The 16522-nt window shown below is 37.6% G+C and overlaps 1 protein-coding gene and 2 long non-coding RNA genes across 4 annotated transcripts in view; 2 read left to right on the top strand and 1 right to left on the bottom strand.

Annotated features, from left to right (window-relative positions):
• LOC309499923 (uncharacterized protein) overlaps positions 1-11953 on the top strand; it is a 389370-nt gene extending 377417 nt beyond the window's left edge. Inside the window, exon 27 of the mRNA XM_082171466.1 lies at positions 11351-11953. Coding sequence (XP_082027592.1) covers positions 11351-11940 — 590 coding nt within the window. The 3' untranslated portion in view covers positions 11941-11953. The remainder of the gene's footprint in view (positions 1-11350) is intronic.
• On the bottom strand, positions 10074-11344 carry LOC309512620. Of its 2 annotated transcripts, none has more exons than XR_014211107.1 (2): positions 10307-11344; positions 10074-10231 (listed from the first exon to the last, which is right to left on the bottom strand). It is a non-coding gene; the product is annotated as an uncharacterized lncRNA (long non-coding RNA). The 2 variants fall into 2 exon arrangements; XR_014211108.1 differs by having other exon boundaries at positions 10328-11344.
• An 87-nt stretch (positions 11954-12040) lies between the features above and the next one.
• On the top strand, positions 12041-13202 carry LOC309512968. Its single transcript, XR_014211234.1, has 2 exons — positions 12041-12599; positions 12662-13202. It is a non-coding gene; the product is annotated as an uncharacterized lncRNA (long non-coding RNA).
• The last annotated feature ends 3320 nt before the right edge of the window (positions 13203-16522 follow it).

Raw genomic sequence — 16522 nt, 5'->3', positions numbered from 1 at the left:
CTTTTTATGTATCAGTCTTAAATGTGTGGCAAATATTTATTGTTAAAAGAGAGCTGTCTGAAATAAGCCATGAGTGGGTGCTTGAAGAACCTTTGATTTTTAATCCGCTTTTATCCAGTGAGATGTTAAAATTAAAAGGTGTTTGCGCAAGCTTGGTTAAAGCAGGAATATGTGAAATATGTCATCTTCGGCAGAGGGACAAATGGATTTCTGCAGAAACACTGGCCTCGAAGATTGGTGTTCATTCTGTTAGGATTGTTGAAAAATTATTAGTTGAGATGCAGGAGTTTTTTACTGTACCTGTGCAAGCAGAAATGGTTGAGACCGTATTCCCCAGCATCAGGGTGGGTGTAAATGTAGGAGACTGGCAGGAGGGGGATGGAAGATTACTGTCTTTTACAACACCTGAAATTAGTCTCTTTGACACAATATCTAAGAAGGCTTTTTATCATGTTTGTGTAAAATACTTAAATTTAAGAGCATTGCAAGATCTTCCAGAGACTAAATGGACTGATTTAGTTGAATCTGGGGCGTCTCCAAAAGGATGTTGGAGGACGTTGTATAAGAAACCAATCGAGAAAAGAAGTGGAGATTTGCAATGGAGGATTTCTCATTGGATTTTAGCAACAAACCGTTATAAAGTTCATCTAAATCCTTTGCAAGGAGAAGAGTGTTTGTTTTGTGGGCTACCAGAAACAGTGTCTCATATTTTTATTGAATGTTTTAGGCTAGCAGGAATGATGGGTGTGTTAAAAGACCTGAGTCATGATTTTGGTTTCATTTTTACAAATAGTTTTTTTATTTTTGGCCCAAAATATAGCACCTCAAATAAAAGCAAAATTGTCTTGATAAATGTTTTATTTGGGATGGCAAAAATGGCTATCTGGCTGACAAGAAAGAGAAAAATGCAGTTTAATAGTGAAAATGACCCTTTGGACATGTTCAGAGCTCTGGTAAAGAGTAGGCTGGTTATGGAGTATAAGTATTATGAACTGGTGAATGATACCGATTCTTTCTTCTACTTATGGGGGATTGAAAATGTTTTATGTAAACCCAATGAAGAGGGAGGATGTAATCTATTGATGTAAAAGAAGCTGATTTTTTTATTGTTTTTAAGACTTTTTTTTTATCTGGATATGCTATTTAAATTTAATGTAGTAATGTGTTAAAGGTGTATACAGTTGTGGTATAGAATGTAATTAAAGAGATGTTGAAAGTCAAAGTGTCTCTCTCTCTCTCTCTCTCTCTCTCTGTTCCTTCTCTTTCAGTTCTCTCTCTCTCTCTCTCTCTCTCTCTCTCTCTCTCTCTCTCTCTCTCTCTCTCTCTCTCTCTGTTCCTTCTCTTTCAGTTCTCTCTCTCTCTCTCTCTCTCTCTGTTCCTTTTCTTTCAGTTCTCTCTCTCTCTCTCTCTCTCTCTCTCTCTGTTCCTTTTCTTTCAGTTCTCTCTCTCTCTCTCTGTTCCTTTTCTTTCAGTTCTCTCTCTCTCTCTCTCTCTCTGTTCCTTTTCTTTCAGTTCTCTCTCTCTCTCTCTCTCTCTCTCTCTCTCTCTCTCTGTTCCTTTTCTTTCAGTTCTCTCTCTCTCTCTCTGTTCCTTTTCTTTCAGTTCTCTCTCTCTCTCTCTCTCTCTGTTCCTTTTCTTTCAGTTCTCTCTCTCTCTCTCTGTTCCTTTTCTTTCAGTTCTCTCTCTCTCTCTCTCTCTGTTCCTCCTTTTCTTTCAGTTCTCTCTCTCTCTCTCTCTCTCTGTTCCTTCTCTTTCAGTTCTCTCTCTCTCTCTCTGTTCCTTTTCTTTCAGTTCTCTCTCTCTCTCTCTCTCTCTCTCTCTCTCTCTCTCTCTCTGTTCCTTCTCTATCAGTTCTCTCTCTCTCTCTCTCTCTCTGTTCCTTTTCTTTCAGTTCTCTCTCTCTCTCTCTCTCTCTCTCTCTCTCTTTTAATAATGAATTTAAATAAAAGCAATCTGATGCTTCGCGTCGGGTGGTTCTTCGCCTCTACTGCATGGCTAGCCGTGGATTATCCCTTACATAAACATCAACATCTAAACTGTTCATTCTCAATAAGAACTTTAGCATGAAAGAAATAAAGTCTGTAATAAGTGGAGATGCAGAGATCTTGAGAGATCTGTGAGTGTTTAATGTTCTGATGGGGTTTAAAGTGTGTGTGTGTGTGTGTGTGTGTGTGTTTTATTTTACAGTGAATGTGTTTGTAGTAATAATTCAGGAAATTCCTGTAAAATAAGTGTTTTTCTGTAAAACTTTTAATGAAAACTTGTGCACTTTAGAAAAGTTTTGTGCACTTTATTTCAATTAAAGAGATGTTGAAAGTCAAAGTCTCTCTCTCTCTCTCTCTCTCTCTCTCTCTCTCTCTCTCTCTCTCTCTCTCTCTCTCTCTCTCTGTTCCTTCTCTTTCAGTTCTCTCTCTCTCTCTCTCTGTTCCTTTCTTTCAGTTCTCTCTCTCTCTCTCTCTCTCTGTTCCTTCTCTTTCAGTTCTCTCTCTCTCTCTCTCTCTGTTCCTTTTCTTTCAGTTCTCTCTCTCTCTCTCTCTCTCTCTCTCTCTGTTCCTTTTCTTTCAGTTCTCTCTCTCTCTCTCTCTCTCTCTCTCTCTCTCTCTCTCTCTCTCTGTTCCTTCTCTTTCAGTTCTCTCTCTCTCTCTCTGTTCCTTTTCTTTCAGTTCTCTCTCTCTCTCTCTCTCTCTGTTCCTTCTCTTTCAGTTCTCTCTCTCTCTCTCTCTCTCTCTGTTCCTTCTCTTTCAGTTCTCTCTCTCTCTCTCTCTCTCTCTCTCTCTGTTCCTTTTCTTTCAGTTCTCTCTCTCTCTCTCTCTCTCTCTCTCTCTGTTCCTTTTCTTTCAGTTCTCTCTCTCTCTCTCTCTCTCTCTCTCTCTCTGTTCCTTCTCTTTCAGTTCTCTCTCTCTCTCTCTCTCTCTCTGTTCCTTTTCTTTCAGTTCTCTCTCTCTCTCTCTCTCTCTCAAGGGATTGTGGGTAGCGGGAAGATTGCAGGTGCTTGAGCACGCGTGCGAAAACTTTTCTGTTTTTCCTTTTTCAACTTTCATTGTTTATAGTCATTCATAAATTGAACGAAAGGATTGTTATAGTATTTACCCGCAGACTGCGCATAGCGCAGGGTTGCGAGTAATAATGGAGTCAAACGACTAGGGGTGCACGATTCAGAAAATTTCACGATTCGATTCGATACCGATTTTTAGACTCAAGATTCGATTCAAAATCGATTTTCGATTCAAAAACGATTCTCGATTCAAAAAACGATTCACAGTATGTAAATGTAGTTGACTTTTTCCTGTGTGATTGCAGTAGACATACAATTTAAAAGAAAATAAATAACAAATTAAATGAAGTTTGATATTACTTTGTCTTCATAAAAACTTTTGCAACTAAACAGTGCAAAGTGCCAAGCTTTGGCCAGCTTTCGAATACATTTAATTCAAGTTTAAATTAAAACTTAAATACTTTTTTTTTTTTTTTTTTTTTACATTTAGCTTTAAAGTGCTGTAGTCAGATTAAACAAACAATACTGCTAAATGTAGTTTAAGGAGTAGGCTATTGACGGCAAAATAGGCTACAGAATATTTCGTTCTGTATTGACAGGTGCAATTTTTGAAAATCGATTAAAAAAAATACAATAAGCCTACATTATATCTGCATTTATGTCAAAACCTAGACTTTCAAACATCAAAATGTCATTTATTAATATGAATATTCGTGTCAAAATGACATATAAACATTCTATTTTGCCTGGAAACGCTTCCAACACGCTTGCGTGTCGCGAGAAAAATAGGCGTCGGTTCTATTTCTAGCATGCACACGTTTTCCGCACGACTCAGGGCCACACCTGAGACGCACGTGTCACGCAGGCTGTGTGCAAGCTCTAACCTGTTAACATGGGAGCCGAAATAAAAACAGACACGCCACAAAGCCAGCCAGCCAGCCAGCCTTCCTTCTGCTCCGCTTCGCTTCTGCTGCACTTCTTCTTTTGGCTATGACAAGAGTGTGCAGGCGTAAGTGTGAATTCGATGCAGCGCCATCTATGGGAATGGCAAGCTAAACTCATTTCAGGACAATACCAAAAAATGTATATTTAAAAAAAAAAACTAAAAAAAAACAAGAATCGATTTTTGGAATTCTATGAATCGATTTTGAATCGGTAACGTTTGAATCGCGATTCATATGTGAATCGATTTTTTTGCCCACCCCTACAAACGACGCTTTCTCGCGTCTGACTCTCAAACACGGATTCAAGTGCATGCCGCAGGAGAACATGAACATTGAAGACGTTCTGCTAGCCGTCAGTCAGAAGGTTGGTGGTTCAAACATTAAGTCAGCTGCCAGGATGAATAAAGCACTTGTTGTTTTTCTTACTGAAGTTGATATGGTTGATGAACTAATCGAGACAGGGCTTGAGGTAAACAATATGTTTTTACAATTACTGCCACTATCTAGTCCCTCCAAAAAAGTAGTTCTTTCCAATGTACCGCCATTTATAAAAGATGAAACTTTGAAAGAAATACTTCAGCGTTACGGTAAAATAACTGCGCCGATCAGAATGATCCCTTTAGGACTCAAAAATCCTGACATAAAGCACATTATGTCCTTTCGACGTTTCACTTATATAATACCGAACGCACAATATGACCCGCTTGAAGTAGCGATAAAGATATCAATCGAGGGTAAAGATTACACAATCTTTATCAGCACGGAACAAATGCGCTGTTATGTTTGCGGTGACCATGGTCATGTTCGGCAGACGTGCCCCAGATCTCATAACAGTGCAGGAGAGAGCAGCTCTAATGTGCGTGAAGAGACAAACTCAAAGCCTCAAAACCGAGAGGAAAATGCAAACGATGGCAAACAATCAGAACAGAGAGCTGAGATTTCTGATGTAAGTCAGTCAGAAAACGCATGTTCTCAGTCTAAAAGTAAGGAAAATACGAGTTTACCGCAAAAAGACAGAGAAAAACAAAGTGTTGTGACAAATGAAAATGAATCTGAAGAAGGGAAAAGTAGTCAGTGGTCAAATGTAAGTACAGATAATATCCTGTCAGATGATGATTTAGATGATGGAAGTGAAAGTGAAGGGAGTTTTTTTGACATGGAAGAAACCGGTTCACAAGCAGGGTCTTTAGAAACGAGTGATACAAAATCCAGACTATATTCTGTAAAACAAATTAGTGTCTTCCTTGATAAAACTAAAGGTACCAGGAATCCCCAGATGGAAATGTTTTTTCCAGATTTGAAAGGCTTTCTTGCCTCCTCCAGATATGTAATGACAAATGCAACTCTTGAAGAATTCAATAGACAAAAACGATATTGCCTCAAAAAAATAATGACTAAAGTGAAAAATACGATCCAACGTAGCAATAAAAAGGTGTAACAGGTTAGGATGAAGCTTGCAATAATGGTACTCAGCTGCATTATTTTTTCCCTGTTAATAATTATGGCATCCTTGAGCATTGGTTCTTTAAATGTTAATGGATGCCGTAGTGTAAGGAAAAGATTTGCTCTTTTTAATTTTTTAACTTTAAAGAAGACAGGTGTAATTTTTTTACAGGAAACTCACACTGATAAATATAACCAGCCAGAATGGCTTAGTGAGTGGAAAGGGCAAGTTTTTCTCAATCATGGGTCAAATGTCAGTGCTGGTGTTGCTATTCTGATATCTGATAAACTCCAAGGACAGGATTTCAGTATGATAGATATTATACCTGGTAGAATGCAACAAGTAGATATTATTTTGCAAGGTTTATCTTTTTCTTTTATTAATGTTTACGCCCCTAATGTTGGTTCTGACAGAATTGAATGCTTTAGAAAATTACAAGAAGTGATTAAAGGAATTCCCCAAGAAAGAGTAATTGTTGTAGCCGGAGATTTTAATTGCACTGTTAATCATACAGTTGATAGGAATCACGATGAACCTCACCCAAAATCATCAGAAGCACTTAGAAATGTTTTAAAATATCATGCACTTGTTGATGTGTGGAGAGAATCGTTTCCTAAAGAAAAACAATATACATGGTTAAAGATGAGTTCAAAAATTATATCTGGAGCCAGGTTAGATAGGATTTATGTTCAAAAAACTAAGAGACAGTATTTTCTTAATAGCAGTATTAGTCCCACACCCCTATCTGATCATCACTACATATCTGTCACGGTCACAACATTGAATACTCATAACAAATCTTACTGGCACTTTAATAATAGATTGTTAAAAGATCACTCTTTCGTGCACTCTTTTACTCTTTTCTGGAGAGCTTGGAGAGAGAGAATGTCACAGTTTAAATCCTTAAGCCAATGGTGGGACATTGGAAAAATCCAGATGAAGTCTTTCTGCCAACAGTATACACAAAATAATACAAATGAAACTAAAAAGAAGATCAAACGTTTGGAAGATGACATTTTAAAGCTAAGTAGCTCTATAAGTGGAGAAGATGGGGAAAGTGAAGATCTGCTTGAACAGAATAAATTTATTTTTAAAAATCTGTACGAAGAAAGAGACCAAGGAGCAATAGTTCGAGCAAAAATTGCTCAACTTCACAACATGGATACTTCCTCAAAATTCTTTTTTGCCTTGGAAAGGAAAGTTCGAGAGAGAAAATCAATTGATCATCTTAAACTACCCGATGGGAGAGAGACAACAGATAAAAAGGAGATTATCCTACAAGCCTTGTCATTCTACGAAAATCTTTACAGTGCTCAGTCTTGTGATCCTAAAGCTGTAGAACGTATTCTTAATGATGTCCCTAAATTAAGCGACGATAACAAGGAAGAACTAGAACTTCCACTGTCATTTGAAGAATTAAGTACAGCTTGTGAACAACAATCTGCTGGACGATCCCCAGGGTTGGACGGTTTAACATCTGAATTTTACAGAGTTTTTTGGTCACTTATTGGACCAGATTTACATTCTGTTTTTACTGAAAGTGGAAAATTGAAAGTTTTACCTCTTAGTTGCAGAAGAGCCGTAATAACTTTATTACCTAAAAAAGGTGACTTAAGGTCCTTAAAAAACTGGCGCCCCATCTCAATTTTAAACACAGACTACAAGATACTCTCGAAGGCATTGACGAATCGGCTGAAAGAATGCTTGGCTTCCATAGTCCATGAAGATCAATCATACTGTGTTCCGAAACGCTCCATCTTTGATAACTTGTTTCTGGTGCGTGATCTATTACAGTTAACTGACATACACAAGCTTGATGTTGGTCTTCTGTCACTTGACCAGGAGAAGGCATTCGACAGAGTCGACCATCACTACCTCTTTAAAACTTTGACTGCCTTCGGGTTCGGAGAGAAATTCATTTCACAAGTTCAGCTACTATACACTGATGTATATAGTATGTTGAAGATTAATGGAGTTTTGACAAGAACTTTTCCAGTGTGCAGAGGTGTCAGACAAGGCTGCAGCCTTTCTGGACTTTTATATACCTTGTCCATAGAACCCTTGCTGAGACTTTTGAGGAAAAATCTACATGGCATTTCAGTTCTTAATCCTGATATCTCAGAAGTAACTACCGTAAGCCTTACAGCGTACGCGGACGACATCACCGTGATAATACGATCTCAAGAAGATATTGGGCACTTGAATATGAGTCTTGACCTGTATCAGGAAGCGTCTTCAGCACAGGTGAACTGGAATAAAACCAATGCACTACTTCTGGGCCATTGGCAGGAAGAAAGTCCACCTCATCTTTCTCAAATGTGTCAGTGGAAAACAGATGGTTTTAAAATTCTTGGAGTCTTCTTTGGTACTGATCAATACATGACAAAGAACTGGGATGGAATAGCAGAAAAAGTGTTGGGGAAACTTCAGAAATGGAAGTGGATTCAACCTCAGCTGTCCTATAGAGGAAGGGTATTAGTTATTAATAATTTGGCTGCTTCGATGTTGTGGCATCGTCTGTCCGTTTTAGACCCTCCAACAGACCTTTTACAACTACTCCAGAAACACTTTGTGGATTTCTTTTGGGGAGGATATCACTGGCTGAATTCAGGAGTCTTGTGTTTGCCAGTATTTGAGGGCGGTCAAAGCCTTATCCATCTAGTCTCAAAAGTGAAAGCAATGAGATTACAGATAGCTCAAAGACTGCTTTATGATCGAAACCCTCAGCCATGGATTATGTTCAGTTTAGCCATTTTACGGAACACTGGTGGAAGAGGACTTGACAGACAGTTATTTTTGATGTCAAACGAAATGTTTAAAAATGTATCTTTTACTAGTTTCCATAAGAATGTTCTAAGTGTCTGGAATCAATTTAAAACAGACAGAGAAGAGCATTTTGGTCTTGACGAACCACTTTTTTATAATTCATGGTTTTGCCAAAAAGAAATGTCAGATACCGAAATTAAGAATTTTGTTTCAGGAGGTATTTCAAAAGTAGAAGATTTAATTGATTTAGAAGAAAGAAAATGGATTTCAGTACAAGAAATTTGTAGACAAGTTGGGGGAAAATCTGAGAGAATTGTTGGAAACATCTTAAACAAGCTGAAAGAATCCTTTCCAGTGTTACTTAGACAGTTTATTGAGAGGTTTTTGTCTACTGGGTTAAAACAATGCCTCTTCCCTGAGGTGTTTATTACTCCACATAGTTATCAAGATGTTAAAGAAGGAAGACCGCTCCTTTCCTTTCGAGAGCTAGAACATGAATCATTTCTGGAAATAAATAAAAAACAATTGTATATTGTATGTGTTAAAATTACATTCTCTAAACAACTAATAGAGAAGAAAGATACAAAATGGAGAAGTTTCTTATCTGTATCTCAAGAACAGTCACCTTCTTGGCGGTTGTTTTATAAAAGTCCTTTACCGAAGCGCTCAGGAGACCTGCAGTGGCGTATTTTGCACTGTGCAATGCCAACAAAAACCTTTCTGTTTAAATGTAATTCTGAAATATTACCAGTTTGTAGTTTTTGCAATGTATTAGAAACAGTTTTTCATACTTTTTGCGAATGTCAAAGACTGTGTGCTCTCTTTAGTTTTTTAGAGGGTATGTTATCAAGTCTTGGTTGGGTTTTTTCAAAAACAATATTTATTTTTGGGTGTAAATATTCACGTTCTCAAAGAGAAAACTGTACTCTCTCAAATTTTTTGATTGGTCAAGCAAAACTATCTATTTGGAAGGCATATAAAATTGAAAATGAAGGAAAAAATATTAATATATTAGCCTTGTTTAAAGCTTTGGTTAAATCTAGAATTAAATTAGAATATGAATATTATAAAATGAATGATGATATGTTGAGTTTTGGAATGAAGTGGTGCTTAAGCACAAATTTGTTTTCCTTGGAGGATGGAGAGTTACTTTTCCCGTGGTAGTAATGGGAAAGGTGTAAAGGTATATTAAACACCTTTTTTGTTTTAATGTTATAATGTCAAATAAAAAGGTGTTTTAAAAGTCAAAAGTCTCTCTCTCTCTCTCTCTCTCTCTCTCTCTCTGTTCCTTCTCTCTCTCTCTCTCTGTTCCTTCTCTCTCTCTCTCTGTTCCTTTTCTTTCAGTTCTCTCTCTCTCTCTCTCTCTCTCTCTCTCTCTCTCTCTGTTCCTTTTCTTTCAGTTCTCTCTCTCTCTCTCTCTCTCTCTCTCTCTCTCTCTCTCTCTGTTCCTTTTCTTTCAGTTCTCTCTCTCTCTCTCTCTCTCTCTCTCTCTGTTCCTTTTCTTTCAGTTCTCTCTCTCTCTCTCTCTCTCTCTCTGTTCCTTTTCTTTCAGTTCTCTCTCTCTCTCTCTCTCTCTCTCTCTCTCTCTTTTAATAATGAATTTAAATAAATGTGATAATTCATTCAAATAAAAGCAATCTGATGCTTCGCGTCGGGTGGTTCTTCGCCTCTACTGCATGGCTAGCCGTGGATTATCCCTTACATAAACATCAACATCTAAACTGTTCATTCTCAATAAGAACTTTAGCATGAAAGAAATAAAGTCTGTAATAAGTGGAGATGCAGAGATCTTGAGAGATCTGTTAGTGTGTGTGTGTGTGTGTGTGTGTGTGTGTGTGTGTGTGTGTGTGTGTGTGTGTGTGTGTGTGTGTGTGTGTGTGTGTGTGTGTGTGTGTGTGTGTGTGTGTATTTTACAGTGAATGTGTTTGTTAGTAATAATTCAGGAAATTCCTGTAAAATAAGTGTTTTTCTGTAAAACTTTTAATGAAAACTTGTGCACTTTAGAAAAGTTTTGTGCACTTTATTTCAATTTTCAATCACCCAGAACACCATAGCAACCACCCAGAACACCATAGCAACCACCTTAAACATCCTAGTAACTGCCTAGCAAAGGCTTAGAGTAACCTAGCAACCACCTAGCAACTGCCTAGCAACCACCCAGAACACCATAGCAACCACCCAGAACACCATAGCAACCACCTTGAACATCCTAGTAACTGCCTAGCAAAGGCTTAGAGTAACCTAGCAACCACCTAGCAACTGCCTAGCAACCACCCAGAACATCATAGCAACCACCTTAAACATCCTAGTAACTGCCTAGCAAAGGCTTAGAGTAACCTAGCAACCACCTAGTAACTGCCTAGCAACCACCCAGAACACCATAGCAACCACCCATAACACCATAGCAACCACCTTGAACATCCTAGTAACTGCTTAGCAAAGGCTTACAGTAACCTAGCAACCACCTAGCAACTGCCTAGCAACCACCCAGAACACCATAGCAACCACCTTGAACATCCTAGTAACTGCCTAGCAAAGGCTTACAGTAACCTAGCAACCACCTAGCAACTGCCTAGCAACCACCCAGAACACCATAGCAACCACCCATAACACCATAGCAACCACCTTGAACATCCTAGTAACTGCTTAGCAAAGGCTTACAGTAACCTAGCAACCACCTAGCAACTGCCTAGCAACCACCCAGAACACCATAGCAACCACCCATAACACCATAGCAACCACCTTGAACATCCTAGTAACTGCCTAGCAAACACTTAGTGACCTAGCATCTATCTATCTATCTATCTATCTATCTATCTATCTATCTATCTATCTATCTATCTGTGATCAAGACTGTATTTCTTTCAAGACCCTCAAACTTTCTGGCCAGTCTTTCTCAATAAATCTCTGGATAAGTAAAAAAAAAAAAAAACAGCTGTCTGAAAATACATGTCTATGAAATTCAGCCATAAAAACATTTCAATTCGTTAAATTTCAAATATTCAATATACGTATAAAGAAATCTATTTCAGAACTATTTAAAATTCCACATAATATTACATTTTGTTAATTACACTTCTAATTCAAATTTACACAATTCAAATTAAAATCATTTAATAAACTCCATGTCAAATCAACATCAAGAACTTTTTGATCTAGTTGTAAATGTTTGTGTTGTAATGTGTGTGTTCTTGTGTTCAGATGCCGTTGATCTCACACTGGATCCAAACACAGCACACACTGATCTCGCTCTGTCTGAGGAGAACAGAAAGGTGACGCGTGTGGAAGAGAGTCAGTCGTATCCTGATCATCCAGAGAGATTTGATTATCGTCCTCAGGTTCTGTGTGGAGAGAGTCTGACTGGACGCTGTTACTGGGAGGCTGAATGGAGTGGAGATTATCCTGAAATATCAGTGTCATATAAAGGAATCAAGAGGAAAGGACTGTGTGACTGTGGGTTTGGATATAATGAGAAGTCCTGGAGTCTTGAATGCTCTGATCACAGACTCACTGTCTGGCACAATAATAACCGCACTGCTGTTTCTGCTGGTTCAGGATCCTGTAAGAGAGTAGGAGTGTGTGTGGACGTGTCGGCCGGCACTCTGTCCTTCTACAGCGTCTCTGACACACACACACTCACACACTTACACACATTCACACACACATTCACTGAACCCCTCTGTGCTGGATTTAGTCTTTATAATGTTAACTCTTCAGTGTCTCTGTGTCACATTAAACACACACACACACAACTGACTGACACACACACACACACACACACAACTGACTAACAAACACACTGCCTGAAACATACACACACACAACTGACTAACACACACACACTGACTGACTGACTGACTAACACACACACCGACGGAAACACACACTGACTGAAACACACACACACACACACTGACACACAAACACAGATTAACACGCATTAAAAACTGTTGCTGTTCTTGTTTCTTTTCTCGTGTGTTTTCTGTGATCAGTGTATAAACTCACTGTCCTGTTGTGTGTGTGTGTGTGTGTGTGTGTGTGTGTGTGTGTGTGTGTGTGTGTGTGTGTGTGTGTGTGTGTGTGTGTGTGTGTGTGTGTGTGTGTGTGTGTGTGTGTGTGTGTGTGTGTGTGTGTGTGTGTGTGTGTGTGTGTGTGTGTGTGTGTGTGTGTGTGTGTGTGTGTTGTGTCGTGTCGTGTCGTGTCTGAATGTTTGTTGATGTTGGTTTGAAGATCTTGTTGATCATATTAAGAATGTTGATGTTTTCTGGGTTTTTGTTGTTTCTTTAAATATATTTGATCATCTATTGGTTCCAGAAGAGGAAGACGAGCCGCTGAGTTTCTGTTTCCAGTTTCATTTGTTTGCTCACTTTTGTTGTTGAGTTCTTGTGTTGATCTGAAGCCTGAGAGAGAGAGAGAGAAGGACAGAGAGAGAGAGAGAGAGAGAGACAGTGTGTGAGAGAGAGAGAGAGAGAGAGAGAGAGAGAGAGAGAGTGTGTGTGTGTGAGAGAGAAGGACAGAGAGAGAGTTTAAATGGAAACACTTGAACATGTATTAAATAAAGTGTATAATAAAGTCAACACACTGAACTCCAGAGAGAATCACAGGTTCAGGATCACACACACACACACACACACACACACACACACACACACACACACACACACAGCGTCAGGATGAAGATGTTTCTGTCAGTCTAACAGGAAAGAGACACAGAGACACACTTGATGCTCCGGCTTCACTGTATTGTCAACATTAATATTGTGTAATATTTCTCAGGATGTATTTTCAGGAGATCATGTAATTTTACTGTATTATAATCACAGAATGATCCAGCATTCAGAAGCACTGCTAGAGAAACACGTGTTTATGACTGAACTCTAGACTCTATTAAATCTGTTTTGAATATGACAAAATATATATTAATACATTACAAACTTGATTTGTCTAGTATTTTGTTAAAACATTCTATAAAATTATTAAAACTTGGTTCAAATCTATATAGCAGTTATCATGTATTCCTGTTTGAAACTTTATAATAAATTGTATATATTAATCAGTGTCTCAAGTGTATTTTATATTTAGTGTTTCTCTTTTCTCTGATATAAATGAGAAATGCTCTTAATGAGAGTTCAGATGTCTTATTTTATTAAATACATTTCTTTAAACATCATTCATAACACACTTCATCTACTCCGGTGACGACACTGAGAAAGTGAATCACATATAAAACTAACAATAATATGTATAATAGTTTCTGTACAGAAGTGATTGTTCAGGTTAACGGCTGTAAATGTGTGATTTGTTATTTCCAATAGCAGGAAGACTTTCTCTTAAACGAACAGCTCTATCATGAGTGTGTGTGTGTGTGTGTGTGTGTGTGTGTGTGTGTGTGTGTGTGTGTGTGTGTGTGTGTGTGTGTGTGTGTGTGTGTGTGTGTGTGTGTGTGTGTGTGTGTGTGTGTGTGTGTGTGTGTGTGTGTGTGTGTGTGTGTGTGTGTGTGTGTGTGTGTGTGTGTGTGTGTGTGTGTGTGTGTGTCTTTATTTTCTGTTTCTCTTCTAGCAAATGTATTTGATCATTTGAAAAATCATTAATTAGTGGATGAATTAGCAATGATTGTTGCTTTAACAGTCTTGCGTTTGTCTTTTGTTCATCATTGGTAAGAAAGCATTTGCCATGATCAGAAACTGTAAAGTCACTCCTGGTGTCTTTTCCAGTCCTCAATCTCAAGTGTCTGATCGGGCTGAAGGTTTGATCCACTCAATCCAGCAGAGGGAGACAAACATTATTCACACAGCAGCGAATACTAGAGAAAGACAACATGAGCTCCACTATCCTGCCGTCACTGAGGCAAAGAGTGAGGCAATTCCTCTCCATTCGCTTTAATCCAACAAATCAAGGAGGAATGTATAATAATATAATATAATACTATTTTATTAAGTGAATCAGTGGGAATTATTCGACAATAAACATTTCAAATAGTAGAATATTGTCACATGACCTCATTATGATTCATATTTAATTCAGAGTCCAGTTTTCATCTCGGAAATTAATTATTTTGCATTATTCAGTTTCGAGTTAAAAAAAACAAAATCTATATTTGCATAATCGTCCAAGTCAAGCACAGTGCATTAGTCTTCAGTTCAGTGGGCTCTTCTAGCAAATGTATTTGATCATTTGTATAATCCAAACAGAAAATGTGCATAATGTGCTACGAGTTCACATGCTGAATATTAAGAGTAGTTATTAAAAACACACCGTGGATGTAACTCTTATGTTCATATTGGACCAGACATGACAGCCACAAAAGCCAATGTCTGTCTTTCCGGACTATAAGTCGCACTTTTTTCATAGTTTGGCTGCTCCTGCGACTTATATTCAGGTGCGACTTATATATCAAAATGAATTCAGACTGAGATGAACCAAGAGAAAACATTACCGTCTACAGCCGCGAGAGGGCGCTCTATGGCGGAGTTGTTCAGAAGCGACACCAAGGATGGTATGGAATTAATTTTGTTCCAATAATAATGAACGTAGCTTTTCAAGAAACTAATTAAAATATAAATTGAAACTGAATAAAATATCTTTGAAACTGAAAAAGAATAAATCGCAGGCAAATTTTTTTACTTCATTTTTAATACACTGCATGTTTTGCTAACTATTTCTCATATTTCGTTCGCTGATCTGAACTTACAAATGCGCTCCCAGAGTTTTCATTTACGCTTCTGAAGTTTTCGTTTACGCTCCCAGAGTTTTCGTTTGCTGTTCTGACACGTTTCTCTCGTGGGGGCGGGGCTAGTAGCAGTGTGTTCTCATTGGCTACTGAGGTTTTTATTGACAGCTTCTTCACCTGGAAGTGAAGACGTCAGTGCTGTGTTTATGTGTGGATGTGAGCGTCTGTAAGCGCAGCTTTCTATTTCATTTTAATGATATTAAGTTAGGTTTGTTTTTTAATTTTATCTGTATTTACCTGCTGCTACTACTTTGTCGACAGAAGCTTTTAGGAGCACAAAAGATCTATTCAGTCTATTCAAGTGTAATATTACATTAAAGTACTGTATATAATACTTAAAATATTGTATAGTGTCCAATGTTTTCGGAGAATATTTGTTTATTCTTGATGATTCTTTTGCATGTTAGGCTCTGATTAGGTTGAGCTGTTACAATTTAAAGAGAATACTAGCAAACGTGTGTGATATATTCAGCCGTCAAGAAAGTCAAACTTCAGGTAATGTTAATCAAGGTTGGCAACCATGGCCATCACACTACTCATTGTTAGCATGATATACATTTACACCATCAAAATTAATTATCACTTAAATAAGAGGAATTTAAACAATATGAAAATTACAATCGTGGCCTGCTGTCAGATGATACAGTCCTCAAAGGGCATTTCATTACATATGTCACACAAAGAATGTTCTTGTTGGCATTTATACTTAATTAATTAATACTACCTTCTAAGATTTAAAATTGTAAATATATTTTAACAATCATCAACCATTTCAATTGTGACTTATACAACCAGTTAAATTAATGTAATTGAAAATATGAATTCAATTAAATTTACATTCTTTATTGTCAGTAAAGCATATACACAAGTATCGAAGTGAAGGTCTTGGATGCAATTATGTTGTGACAGGAAAGACCAGAATCCACAAAACATTAACTGCATAATATAGGCCTACATGTACAGTATTCTCATATACATTACTATACAAAATGAAAAATTACAAATACAGAATACATTTTAAAAATTCATATACATTTTAAATGTTGCAATGATTCTTTGAGCAGTTCCTGTTGCAGTTCAAGTAACAAAGCAGTGACTGGACACAAGCAGTGCAAGGATAGTCCACTCAAAAAATTAGAATTCTCTCATCATTTACTCCTTCATGCCATCCCAGATGTATATGACTTTCTTCTTCACATAAACAGACAAAGATTTTTAAGGAAATAATCCATCTCTGTGAGTCCATAATACAAGTGGATTGTTACCCATGTACGCAAGACAGTTGGTCGGAAGTGATTTTTAATAGTTAAAACAGTTTACATTATTAGTATTTCTTTTATCTAGCCTATTGTTTGACTTCAGAAGGCATTGATTCTTCCACTGAGGACGCATGGATTACCGTCACGCTCACTGTGTGTGGTTTTTAAAGCGTCTTTAGGACTCACCGAGATGAATTACTTTCCTTATAATCTTAATTCGTGTTTATCTGTATAAAGAAAGTAAAATGCATCTGGGACAGCATGAGGGTGAGTAAAATAAGTGAGAATTGTATTTTTGGGTGAACTATGCCCTTAACATTCATATGCTGTTGGTATGCTAATCCAAGATCAGCATAGACTAATAAGAATAAAGTGCAAGGTGTC

The sequence above is a fragment of the Leuciscus leuciscus genome (assembly GCF_965113295.1).
Source record: "Leuciscus leuciscus genome assembly, chromosome: 1".
Taxonomy (NCBI): Eukaryota; Metazoa; Chordata; class Actinopteri; order Cypriniformes; family Leuciscidae; genus Leuciscus; species Leuciscus leuciscus.
The sequence above is the reverse complement of the archived record's forward strand: the minus strand, read 5'-3'. Positions and strand labels throughout refer to the sequence as shown.